The sequence below is a fragment of the Magnolia sinica genome, chromosome 6, assembly GCF_029962835.1.
Source record: "Magnolia sinica isolate HGM2019 chromosome 6, MsV1, whole genome shotgun sequence".
NCBI classification, from domain to species: domain Eukaryota; kingdom Viridiplantae; phylum Streptophyta; class Magnoliopsida; order Magnoliales; family Magnoliaceae; genus Magnolia; species Magnolia sinica.
This window is the reverse complement of record NC_080578.1, coordinates 46,061,752-46,075,134: the sequence shown is the minus strand read 5'-3', so window position 1 is coordinate 46,075,134 and position 13,383 is coordinate 46,061,752. Positions and strand designations below refer to the sequence as shown.

General features: G+C 40.3%; 1 protein-coding gene across 1 annotated transcript in view; it reads left to right on the top strand.

Annotated features, from left to right (window-relative positions):
* The window catches only part of LOC131248727 (uncharacterized), a 29,553-nt gene extending 20,903 nt beyond the window's left edge, over positions 1-8,650 (top strand). Inside the window, exons 7-8 of the mRNA XM_058249144.1 lie at positions 8,027-8,086; positions 8,195-8,650. Coding sequence (XP_058105127.1) covers positions 8,027-8,086; positions 8,195-8,473 — 339 coding nt within the window. The 3' untranslated portion in view covers positions 8,474-8,650. The remainder of the gene's footprint in view (positions 1-8,026; positions 8,087-8,194) is intronic.
* The last annotated feature ends 4,733 nt before the right edge of the window (positions 8,651-13,383 follow it).

Here is a 13,383-nt window from a genome sequence, read left to right as displayed (position 1 = left end):
AGTGGAAGGAGTTGAAAGGTTGAGTGACTTTTGGCCGATCATGGGGCCCCTACAAGCTTTTAGCTAAAATCGTTTCCTCTAGATTCAGGGAGATCCTTTCAAAGGTGATTTTAGAAAATCAAGGGTGCCTTTGTAGTAGGTAGAGAGATTTTGGACAATGCTCTTACCGCCCATGATGGCATTGATATCAAGCATGAGGAGAAGAAGAGCGGGTTACTTTGTAAGCTTGACATTGAAAAGGCTTGCAGTCATGTTGATTGAGACTTTTTAGACTCCATGCTTCATAGATTGGGGGGTGGCAGAAAGTGGAAGGATTGGGTTTGGAGCCTGCGTGCAGTCTGCTTCCTTTTCAGTTCTCAATAATCCAAAAGGGTACTTCGATGCATCTCGAGGTTTTAGGCAAGGGACTTGATCTCTCCATAACTATTTGTCGTCCTAAGCATGATGCTTCAGAAAGGTGATGAGAACGGGCCTTTTCATAGTTTTAAAGGTGCAGAATAAGGGGAGACGTTAAGCCATCTTCAGTATGCTAATGACACGTTATTGTTTTGTGAGGCGAAGGTAGAATCAATGGACAATCTTCAGAAAATTTTAGGTTGCTTTGAAGCGATTTTGGGATTGAAGATTGTTGTGGCTAAATATGAGATGTTGGGAGTGTGTGTTGATAAGGAGGATCTAAGTTGTTTTGCATACATTTTTGGATGCAAGTCTGCAACTTTTTCATCCTCTTATCTTGGCCTTCCGCTCCGTATCAGGGAGTCTCCCAAGCACTTGTGGGACAAAGTCATTGAGAGAATTGAACGGAAACTGACTTCTTGGAAGTGTCATTTACGTCTCTTTGGGAGGCCGACTCACTTTCATTAAGACCACATTTTCTTACATGCCAGTGTATTTTAGGATTAGTTTTGTAGACCGATCAAAGATGGAGGTGCTTGTCTCAAACCTTTGGCAGTGATGAATTTGACGAATTTGACCTTGTTAGGCAAATGGATTTTAAAGATTCAGGAATGAAGAGTGTGGTAGGTGGAGGGATTTAGTTGCTTCTAAATATGGCACTCAAGGGGGACGTTGGTTTGTCATGACTATTCTTTATAGAGCCTTGGGTGTTTGGAAAGCGTTAGCAACCACCGAGCATATTGTGCTTGGTGGCATCTCTCCTGTTATTGTGTTTGGATGGAAAGTCCATTTTGTTTTATAGATTCGAACAGGCATTGATGTCATTAAAGCCCCACTAAATGTTTATAATCTATCAAACTAGCATTTTTAGGCCAGTGTGCACAATGCATTTTGCTTGGAGGCATAGTTCCACACAAACACGTATACAGACATGCACGATGCAGGCACACACATATTGGATCCAAGTTATATTTAATCCAAACCATTTTTATGGCAGGACTCATCCTAGATGGAGGGCAGTTAAAGAAAACAAATTAGATTAGACTATTGCAAGCATTTAATCATTTAAACCTTTTCCCTATAGTGCCAGCCTAGCTCAATTTGGCCAGCGTAGGTCAAGGGCCCTTGCCGCCCAATTAAGGCCAAGGTCGGGTTAGGGCATAGGGTACTAGGCCACCCCTATACATACATAATTATATCGTACGTAAATAGTATAGAGAAATGCTTACCCCAATTATTATTATTATTATTTTAAGATTGCTTACCCTAATTAATTGGGATAAGGCTTAGATGATGATGAAATAATATAAATGTAGATTGGTGAAGAGATGGAAAAAGAAGAAAGAGAATAGGAGATTGGACTATTGCAAATATTTGATCATTTAAATCTTTTCCTTATAGCGCCATCCTAGCTCAATTTGGCCAGCGTCGGTCAAGGGCCCTTACAGCCCAATTAAGGCTAGGGTTGGGTTGGGGCTTAGGGGACTAGGCCACCCCTATACATACATACATAATTATATCATACGTAAATAATATAGAGAAATGCTTACCCCAATTATTATTGTTATTATTATTATTATTATTTTTAAAGATTGCTTATCCTAATTAATTGGGATGAGGCTTAGATGATGATGAAATAGTATAAATGTAGACTGGTGTTGAGATGGAAAAAGGAGAGAGAGAGAGAGAGAGAGAGAGAGAGAGAGAGAGAGAGAGAGATGGGGTGTTGGGGTTACATGCCCCCACTCCCTCTATTATATTTAAGTAATAAAAAGCAAAAATGATGAAACTACCCCTAATACAATAAACGTAATGTCTAGCATATCTCAATACCAAAAACACTTAATCAGTAAGTGGGTTGTAGGCCCATAACCAAATCATATTGCGTCGTAGGCCTAAACCCATTACCGTTATCTTTCCCTCAAGTTAGAGCATATATGTCTTGCATGTTTAGCTTGAAAACAAGTTTGACGAACTGAGATTTTCTTAGAGCCTAGGAGAATCAATTTACGATTTGATAATGAGACGAAATATAAGATGTGTGGATCTGTCTCAGAGATATCTTGTCTCGAATGAGATAACAATCAACCTATATATGCTTTATCTCTTATGAAACATGAGATTATTAGCAATATGTATTGCAACCTGATTGTTATGATGTAAAGACATTGGAATCTAAACTTCGAATTCCAATTCTTCAAGAAGAGATTTCAACTATACAAGTTTACAAGTCGTACATGCCATTGATATATAATTAGATTTAATGCTTAACCTTGTAATCACGTTTTGCTTTTTTTACTTTTCTAAGTAACCACATTACCGTTTAGGAATGTGAAATAACCTGTGGTCAACCTTCTATCATGTCTTGACCCTGCATAATCCGCATTTGAATAACCGACTACCTAACGATGAGCACGGGCTTTGTATAGAATACCCTTCTTGAGGGAATATTTTAAATACTTGAGAATTATCATAATTGCTGTTAGATATAATGTTGTTGGACTTTGCATGAACTGACTACTACACCAATTGAAAAGGCAATATCAAGCTTGGTGATGATCAAATAGATGAGTTTGCCAACAAGTCTCTTATACATACCAGGTTATTTAATAATTCTCTTTATTCAACTTTGTTACGGTCACCTGATATTGTACACACTCGACAGTTAGTTGAATAGACAAATGGTCGAATTAAGACCGAACACCGCTCTATCTCGACACCAGGGATCAGTGGTCACGGTTTGAATCGGATCCAATTGGTTATGGCATGCCCGCAAACCTTACATGTGTACCGCGTGGCCAAATTAAAGACCAACACTGTTTTGGTGGGTGATATTGGATAGGTTTGAACAAGAGAAAGGGGGAAATGCAGGACCCAAAAATAAAGAGTGATTGGGAATAGTAGTTTCAGAAAAGAAGATTAATTGCGGGTAGGCAGAAAATCAGAGTGACTCTAACGGGGTGAGAAGACGAGAAGTGGAAGGTGCTGGAATATCATAAGATTTCGACTTCCTTAGAGTGATGGCGATTATCAAGTATCGAGAGAAATGAAGCAATGTGGTTTGGAGAAAAAGGAATTTTAAAAGACAAGAAAGACGAACCAGCGTATATAAGGCTGCCACCACATGTGTAGCATTAATTATTGCATGATGATACAAACAGATTTTGAGGCAAAAGCTGCAGTTGAAATACGTAAACGCATTCTTCGAATGACACATGACTGCGTACAACGAAAAGAGTGAAACGACAGAGATGCCGTTTGGGAATTTAACTAATGAGGAGCGTGACATGTGGTCGTTCAATTAATGTTTAATAAAGCAATACCACGTTTCTCGCCATCTTTTGCTGAATGACAAGAAACGTGAGGGGGCAATGTTTGTATCAAAATATACCAAAATCATATCAATGGCGTAGATCGAGCCACATGGCATATCTGATATCCTTAGGGCATGTACCAAAGATATGAAGGACAAATCATATCTTTGGAAGAGACTGGTTGTTTAAGTTATCTTCGGATAAGGACGGGTAACCGTTAAGGCCACATCAGCATTGGACCACGTTCTAGGCATTCGACGAAGAAAAACCACGATCAAGAAGAGGTAACCGCTCTTTCCCAGCTGGTTACATGCGAAGGCACCACGTTCTCAACTTCTCAGGGAAGGCTTTAAATAGCAAAGGTAGAATCAAAGAGAAGAATCTAATCTAACAACAATAACACACAATCAAACCTAAAACCAACGCAACACTGTTTATCGTAGTTCAACTTACCATTTCCACCACTCATCAATCGTGGGATGCTTACTCTCTATGAGTAGTTTAGTTCGTCCCTGCAATCACGCCGAACCGACTACTAGCTGTAGCCAGTAGTTGTAATTCCCTTCCACTTGTGCCTGCGTACCGGATTTGAAGGAAGACCTTAGCTTAAGGAATTGAACGCCTACGCTCATATGTTGGGCCGACTGTAGCTGTAATTTTCGGTGTTTCTTTTACATCGCTTATCAGCACGCCACTCCGCGAAACACCCTGCTGCTCTCAACCAAGTTGGTGATCCTGTTTTAGTGGTAAATATAGCTCATTTTCGCATCCATTTTCTATCTATTCCATTCCACCATACAATTGTTGCACCATCGAAAGTCTTTGATTTTTAAGGTAAAAATGAGCTCATAGGAGGAAGAGTCCCAACATCCACCAATCGCCTAATATTGTGTGCACTCGACAGTTGGCTTAATAGACGAATGGTTAAACTACTACCGAACACCGCTCTATCTTGATGCCAAAGGTCGGTGGTCACGATTTGAATTGGACCCAATTGGTTCTGGCATGCCCGCAAACCTCATGTGTATCGCGTGGCTAATTAGAGACTAACAAAGTTGAAGAAGGAGAATTATTAAATGACCCCGGTATGCACAAGAGACTTGTTGGAAAACTCATTTATTTGATCATCACCAAGCTTGATATTTCCTTTTCAATTGGTGTAGTGAGTTCATGTAAAGTCCAATAACATTGTATCTAGCAGTAGGTATGATAATCCTCAGGTATTTGAAATCTACCATCTGGAAGGGTGTCTTATGCAAAACTCATGGTCATCTTTAGGTAGTCAGTTATTCAAATGTGGATTATGCAGGCTCAAGACATGATAGAAGGTCGACCATAGGTTATTAAGCTTTCTTGAGCAGTAATGTGGTTACTTAGAAAAATAAGAAACAAAACGTGGTTGCAAGGTGAAACATTAAAGTTAAATACTTGTGTAGTTGAAATCTTTTCTCGAAGAATTGGAATTTGAAGTTCAGATTCCAATGTCTTTACATCGTAACAATCGAGCTGCAATACATATTGCAAATAATCTCGTGTTTCATAAGAGACAAAGCATATAAAGGTTGATTGCTATCTCATTCGAGACAAGATATTTCTAGGACAGATTCACACACCTTATATTTCGTCTCATTATCAAATCGCAAATTGATTTTCCAAGGCTCTAAGAAAATCTCGGTTCGTCAAACTTGTTTTCAAGCTGAACATGCAAGAAATATATGCTCTAACTTTAGGAAAAGTTAGTTCGACCATTTGTCTATTCAGCTAACTATCGAATGCGTGCAATATTAGGTGATTGTCGGAGGGTGGGGCTCTTCTTCCTATGAGCTCTTTTTTTGCCTTGAAAATCAAGGACTTTCGAAGGTGCAATAATTGTATAGTCGAACGGAATAGACAGAAGATGAATGCGGAAATGAGATATTCTTACCACTAAAACGGGATCACCAATATGGCTGAGAGCAGCAGGGCGCTTCGTGGAGTGGTATGCTGATGAGCGAAGTGAAAGCAATACCAAAAATTACAGCTATGGTCGGCCTAGCGTATGAGCGTAGGTGAACGATTCCTAAAGCTAAGGTCTTCCTTCATATCTGACATGCAGGCACTGATGAAAGGGAATTACAGCTACTGGCTATAGCTAGTAGTTGGTTCGACGTGATCGCAGGGATGAACTAAACTACTCATAGAGACTAAGCATCCTACAATCGATGAGCGATGGAGATGACAAGCTATACTAAAATAAACAACATTGTGCTAGTTTTGGGTTTGATTGGATGTTGTTGTTGTTGGATTGGATTCTTCTCTTCGTATCTGCCTCTGCTATTTATAGCCTTCTCTGAGTTTGGTGCGAGAATAACCGCTTGTACATGTGGCACCTTCGTGTGTAACCAGCTGAGAAAAAACGGTTATCTCTTCTTGATCATAGTTTTTCTTCGTCTAGAATGTGCTCCAGTGTTGACGTGACCTTAACAGTTACTTGTCCTTATCCGGAGATAGCTTAAAAAACAAGACTCTTCCGAAGACTTGATCCGTCCTTCATATATTTGGCGCATGCCTTAAAAATATCGAATATGCCACGTGGCTCGATCTACACCATTGATATGATATTGCCGGATTTTTATACAAACACACTTCAAGTTTGAGATAAGGGTCCATTGGTATATCAATCGGTTTGGCACCCAACATCCCCGTCTCTTTTAACAAGTCACAAGTATATTTTCTCTTATACGGATTTATTCCAACTTTCGATGTTGCCACTTTAATGCCTTGAAAATATCGAAGAAGATGTCTTTGATCCAAGTTTGAAGATATGACTTCAACCTTTCAATAACATCCAAGTCATCACTAGGCACTAGAATATCATCCTCATACACAACAAGTATTATGTAGCCAGAGGTAAGAATGTTTTGAGAATGAGTGATCTGCTTTACTCATTTTTAATCTAAATGATATAAGTACACTAAACTTCTCAAACCAAGCCAGTGGTGATTGCTTCAACGCATATATAGACTTGTTTAACTTGCATACTTTAAATGACTCCTCCTGAGCAACATACCTAGGAAGTTGCTACATGTAGATCTCTTGATGTAGATTTTTATGCAGGAATGCATTCTTCACATCCAACTGAAAGAGAAGCCAATCATGATCTACGACTAGTGATATAACAACTTAGACCGAATTGAGCTTAGTCACAGGTGAAAATGTATCTAGGTAATCTAATCTATAAATCTAAGCATATCCCATAGCTACCAACCTGGCTTTGTAATGGTCAATTGACTCATCAGGCATGAACTTAATTGTATACACCCATTTACAATTGATTGGAGTCTTACTTGAAGGGAAATTAGTTAACTTCTAAGTATCATTGGAGTACATTAGTTCCATCTGTTCATCCATAGCTCTTTTCCAAATTTGTTTGATAATGCCTCCTGGATTGACTTAGGAATGGATATGGTAGACAAGGTAAGGGCAAACTTATGATAATTTATGAACAAATGGGTAAATGTGATAAAATTGAAGATAGGAGTAACGCAAGAACGTTTACCTTTCCGAACTGCAATAGGTAGATAATTGGCAACCTCGGGAGCCTTAGGAGTGTGAATCTCAGTCAGTGCTGTTGAACCCATACTCAGTAACATTTAACATAACCTTGGAGGATATTGTTGATGTTGTTGTTGTTTTCTAATGATACTTTAAATTTTATTTTCTATAATTGTATTGTATTTTTTTCATGTTCCAAATTCAAATAGACCTTTATGAGAATGGGGAATGTTCAAACGGAGACAGTGTATGCTAATTACCATACAATCGAGCTGTTGTGTGGCCCTTGTGTATGCCTCACCTGTCCAACAAGTAGATCCAATCATCAGGTGGGGCACTACTAAAAATCAGGCTGATCGAATCATCAGGTCAGGTCAACCACACCATGGAAAAACAATGACAACTACACAAAAACCTCAAAATTCATGTGGTGTGGCCTAGCTGATGGTTGGATCAGCCTGATTTCAAGGCCGTGCCATTTTCATGGTGGGCGCCGCCTGATGCGGGGGTTGGATGTGAGTCATGTGACATGCATCACAGTGGACCCACATATTAGTTGATTGCATGGTGCAACCAACAGAATGTGAACATTGCCCATGAGAATTTTGGCTAATAATAGCATTACGTTTGCAGCTTTGATAGCACATGTGATGACAAACTCAAAAGATAGGATATTTTGGAAATTTAGGATGCCATCATTTCTAATTTCTAGCGACACGCCAGTTTTTTTTTTTTTCTCCTTCAATTGCAATAGAGCTCAAGGTTTTGGTGAATTTCTGCAGGCAGCAAGTTTAAGGATTGCCGAGCAATACATCCACGCATTCGGTAACATTGCTAAGGAGGTGATTGATAACTGATTGGTCACAAACCTGATTAATGTTCAAAGCATTCAACATGGGTTATAAGGCTGATATTAATCTTTTTATTTCTTCCCCTGTCTCTCTTTGCAGGGCACGACACTGTTGCTCCCTAGCACTGCTGCCAATCCTGCCAGCATGATGGCTCAGGCTTTAACAATTTACAAAAGCCTGGTTGGCAATGCCCCTTCTACCACTGGACCCCAGGAAATCTCCCAATCTGGGCCTCTGGACAGGAGCAAAGGCGATGGGTCTCCCAGTCATGCCAAAGATGAAACCCCTGTAACTGATGCTACCGTTGCTTCAGCACCTGCGGCCTTTCCAGTTGAGCCAGTTTTCTCTTTGCAGAGCCCGAAGAACCAAAAAAGATGATACTGTCAATGGCCTCGGAACCCAAAATTGTGAAATTCAAATTTTTTTCCCAGCAATTTTTATTTTCTTAGCTTAGCTCTAAAGTCATCATGGTTTTGATCCCCACAGGAAATGTATTTTGCAGACCTTTTATTTTTGTAGTTTAGTAATGCAGCACCTCATGTCAGCTTGTCTTTATATTTCGGAGTTTGCTGATTCCAAATGTGTGTGGGAGCCCTGCCCATTCATGTGCTGTGTGAGACCTGGGCTTTCCTTTAGGTGCGCTAGACTGTTTCTATCTTCTTGTACAAAATAAGGTTGTTTCATTAACACCTCATCTGGGCGATAGCATGGAAAACAAATGGAGGGCCAGAAAAGAATTGTTTAGACCATCACTTTGTCCATTGTGGCCCACCCAAGGAGTGAAATTGAACAGCCTGATTTTTTAGGCAGAAGATCTAAGAGAAGTAAAGCTCAGATTCTGCAGTGTTCCAACCAGCAGGGCTCCACACCCGCCGCACGTGGAATTAGCTAAAGCTTCTTCTATTTGTAAATGGGTTGAAAAGCTGAAACAGGAAATCATAAAATCATTTAAATTTTTTTTTTTATTTTAAATTTTAAAATTTTTTTTTAAGAAGAAGAAGAAGAAAATACTGCCTGTCTAGGTATGACTCAAAGTGGGAAAACTCAAGGCCTGTACTCTTTAACTCCACCCACAGAAAGATACTGACTTGGGGCGAGTTGACTTGGTGGAGTCAGGATTCTCTCATATTGTGTGAGAGACTCACCCTGCTGATCCTGAACTGGGTTGTAACTTGATGATTTTTCACCAACAATATGAGTTTTGCCATGTCAGACAATGGTTCGATGGGTCTTGAGATGCTCCCTCCCTCTCTCTATTTCACGTTTTCCTGAAGAAGTACAGTAGAGGAATGCTATATGCAGTTTCCGTCCCCCCATCCATTTCATGTTTTCCTGAACAACTACAGAACAGGAATGCTGTATGTAATTGTGTCCTGAGAGCAATTGCCCATGTGCCAAAAATCAAGTGGATCGATCTGATTAGAGGCCTGTGAACATTATTGTTTCAGAAATGATCCACTCTTTCAACCATGATTCCACATAGTGGTCTGCTAGATTGACGGTCCTGGTTGCCAGAAATATTTGCCATGTATATTATGGGGAGAGAACTGGGATTGGACTTTTACTGCCATGTATATTAGGGGGAGAACTGTGATTGGACTTTTATGCGGTGAAACCCAATCAGCATCTATCATTGTAAATACATCCATGATTTGATTGCAACCTCAACCTTTTTTTTTTTTTTACACACACGCACACACACCCCCACACACTCACGCCACACGCGCACACACGCACGCCGTGGGATTGCAACCTCTACCTTGCGCTGCCTAGATGCAATTTGCAACGTGTGCCTAGTTGGGGGTCCCACCTTCGAATATCACAGCTGTTCAATTTGTGGAATCCCCAGTTGGGAGAGGGCCCCATGCACGCTTTCACTAAAAAGTTGAGAATTCTTTTGACGGATATGTATGATGGCACGAACTTGCTAAGACAAACCATCTTCACACACCTACGTGTGGCAGAAATGGTACAAAGGGTGCAATATCCAAGCCACCCATCAAATAGGTTTGGCTGCGTGGATCCCTGTGCAAATATCAGGTTGGTCCACTTGTCAGATGGAGAATGTTGGAAATGGGCAAGATGTTGACCTATTGCAATTAGGGGTGGCAATGGACGCGCATTAGCTACTGAACTCGACAGTAGCGACTGAGGTGATGTCACCACATTCCTAGTTCCCCACCATGGTGTATGTGTTGCATCCACAGTCCATCCATTTGGAAAGATCATTTTAGTGCGAATGAGGCAGATCCAAACCTCAAGCGGACCCACCACAGAAAACACTGGGGATTGAACGCCTACCATTAAAAACTTCTTTGGGCCACATAAGCTTTCGATCATTAGCCTGTTTTCCTTTATTCCATGTCTTTGTTAACTAACAAACAGGTTGTATCTCAAATACATATCATGGTGGGCCTACGAAAGTTTCAACAGCGGGCATCAGTGTCCCCACTTTTTTCTGTGGTGGGGTCCACTTGAACTTTGGATCTGACTCATTTTTTGGATCATGCCCTAAAATGATCTCTCTAAATGAATGGATGGTGTGGATACAACACATAATTGTTGGGACTACGGAACGTGGTGACGTCACTTCATTAGTCAGACTCGCTGCTGTCGGGTTCAGTAGCTGATCGGCGTCCGGGTGGCAATGAGCAGGGACGAAGTTCGTCTTGGCCCAACCCTACTCTCCTAAGCCCTGCCCGTAGCCTAAACGGGCTAAAAGGCCTGGCCCTGGCACTATTAGTTATATGATCAAAGGTTTGATATAGTTTAAATCTAAGAAATTTTGTAAGTATTCTTTCTGTACAAAATGAATCCCATCATCTAAATTGTTTTGATCTTAGAAACATGACTATAAAATTTAAGTGCTTTTAAATTATACAGGTCCGTTGAATGGGACTCACAAATGTTTTCAAATCGTGAGTCCAATGGGCTGGGCCAGGCTTTCTACAATTGACCTTTGCCTGGACCCACTTGATCACCGGCCCTAGATTTCAAGCCCAAGCCACTCCTCGGGCCAAGTTCTATAAGGCCGGGCCGGGCTGGGCTGTTCGCCTATTTGTAATGTGATACTATGGGACAATAGCCTTTGAATCTGTGTCGTCTTCCAATGATTCAACATTTACAGACGCGTATCGCTCTGTATGGTGGATAGACAAGAAATAAAAATTTACAAATTTGATTATTTTAACCGTTTGAAATTTGGCTCATTAACTTTAAAAATGAACGGTCACCCATAACCTTTGCTTACTCAAAGTTGAGATATTCAATTTGAGAGTTTTTTTCAATGGGAAGCCCGGACACATATACGGTTTGGGTCATTAAAACAATCACAATTCCAATAGGTAAAGTCGCGACGTATCCTACTGACAAATGGATTATGAGGCCATCACCCAAATTGAAGGTGGTCCTTAGGAGAGTACATGCCATGCAGGTCAAAAGAAACTTGTCCCATGTTTTGAAAATCAGGGAATATTATAGACAAATATAACTTTCCAGGTTTTAAAATGTGTGCGCGAGCGCGCGCGCGTGTATATATATATATGCACCTTATGTAAGCACCCGTGCGCACCTTTGCACAGGTGACATGGGCACAGAATCTAACGGTCCATGTGACGTGGCACCCCTTGAAACTTTATGGCCCCAATTTTCAGCCGCATCCAAAACTCTAAGTAGGCTATAGCAAAGAGAAATGCAAATCAATGGAGGAAGCTGTTTCCTCTTGCCCTGGCCCACTAGAGTTTTGTATCAGGCTAAAAGTTGGTCCATATGAGATTTGGATCTTACTTGTTTATGGGGCTCATGCCATAAAATAGTCTGAAAAATGGATGGAAGGCATGAATAGGATACATACATCATGATGGGCCCACAGAGCACTGTCCATAGCTACCTCGCTACCATAAAATAGCATGGAAAATGCTTGGATTTTGTCTTCTCTTCATCGAGGTGTGCATGACTTAATCAACCTATTGGATGACAAATAAACATTACACTGAGCCTTAGGAAGTTTTTAACGGTGGGCATTCAATTGCCACTATTTTCTTGTGGTGTTGTCCACTCGAGATCTGGATCTCTCTCATTTTCGGGCTAATAATCTATAATGATCTGAAAAAATAGATGGACAGCTTCAATAGAACACATATATATCACAGGCGAACTCGGCACTCAAAAACTTCATGTGCAGGAAACCTAGGTGGGGCTCACCATGATGTTTGTGAGAAATCTACTCAGTTCATTCAATTTTTTTTTTTTAAAACTCATTTTAGGACTTGAAATCAAAAGTGAGCAGGATATAATACTCAAGTGGACTGCATTAAAGGAAAAGGTCGGTAGGGAAATTCCTACTGTTGAAACCTCCCTGGGTCGACAGTGATGTTTACATGCCGTCCATACCATTCATAACGTCATTCCTACTAGGATGAACTGAGAACACAAATATTAGCCTGATTCATAACTTCTGTGGCCCCATGAATATTTCAACTGTAGAAGTTCAATCCTCACGTTTTCGGCCCACTTGAGTAATTGGATTTGGCTCATTTTTTTATTCCATGTCCTAAAATGAGCTCACAAAACGGATGGACGGGTTGGATTTCTCACAAACATCACAGTAGGCCCTACCTAGGTTTCCAACGCAGGAACTTCCTGCTAAAGGCTTTCATTGGAAATCCGCATCCCAATTCTCTCACTGGCACGCCTCTCTCTCTCTCTATCCTTTTTTTTTTTTTTATAAAAACAACCCTCTCTCTCTAACAAGAATTCTACCCAAATCTCTTTCTCTCTCTCTCTCTCTCTCTCTCTCTCTCTCTATCCTTAAAAAAAAAAAAAAAACAACCCTCTCTCTCCAACGAGAATTCTGCCCAAATCTCAGTTGTTCCTTACATCAAAGGGTTGTGGATGAGGTGCGCCGTGCGAACCAGTGCATAGGTGATCATTCCTCTCTCTCTCTCTCTCTCTCTCTCTCTCTCTCTCTATATATATATATATATATATAATGTAAATTTCTTAAGAGATAATTATATAATGAATTAGTTTAAAAAAATTAATGTCAAGTTAATTAGGCAAAAAATTTAAATGTTGGGTTATTTTTATTTTAAATGTCGGGTTAATTTAGCAAAAATTTCAAAATTGCTGATTTTTTGAACTCTTGTTGTTGGGGGACCGTGGAAGCACACAGATGAATTAAACAAAGTACTTCAATCACAACAACCAAGTCCAATCACAAAGACTCCGAATATTTAACGTGAAAAAACCCTTTTGGGAAAAAAAACCATGTCACAAAGCGACAAATA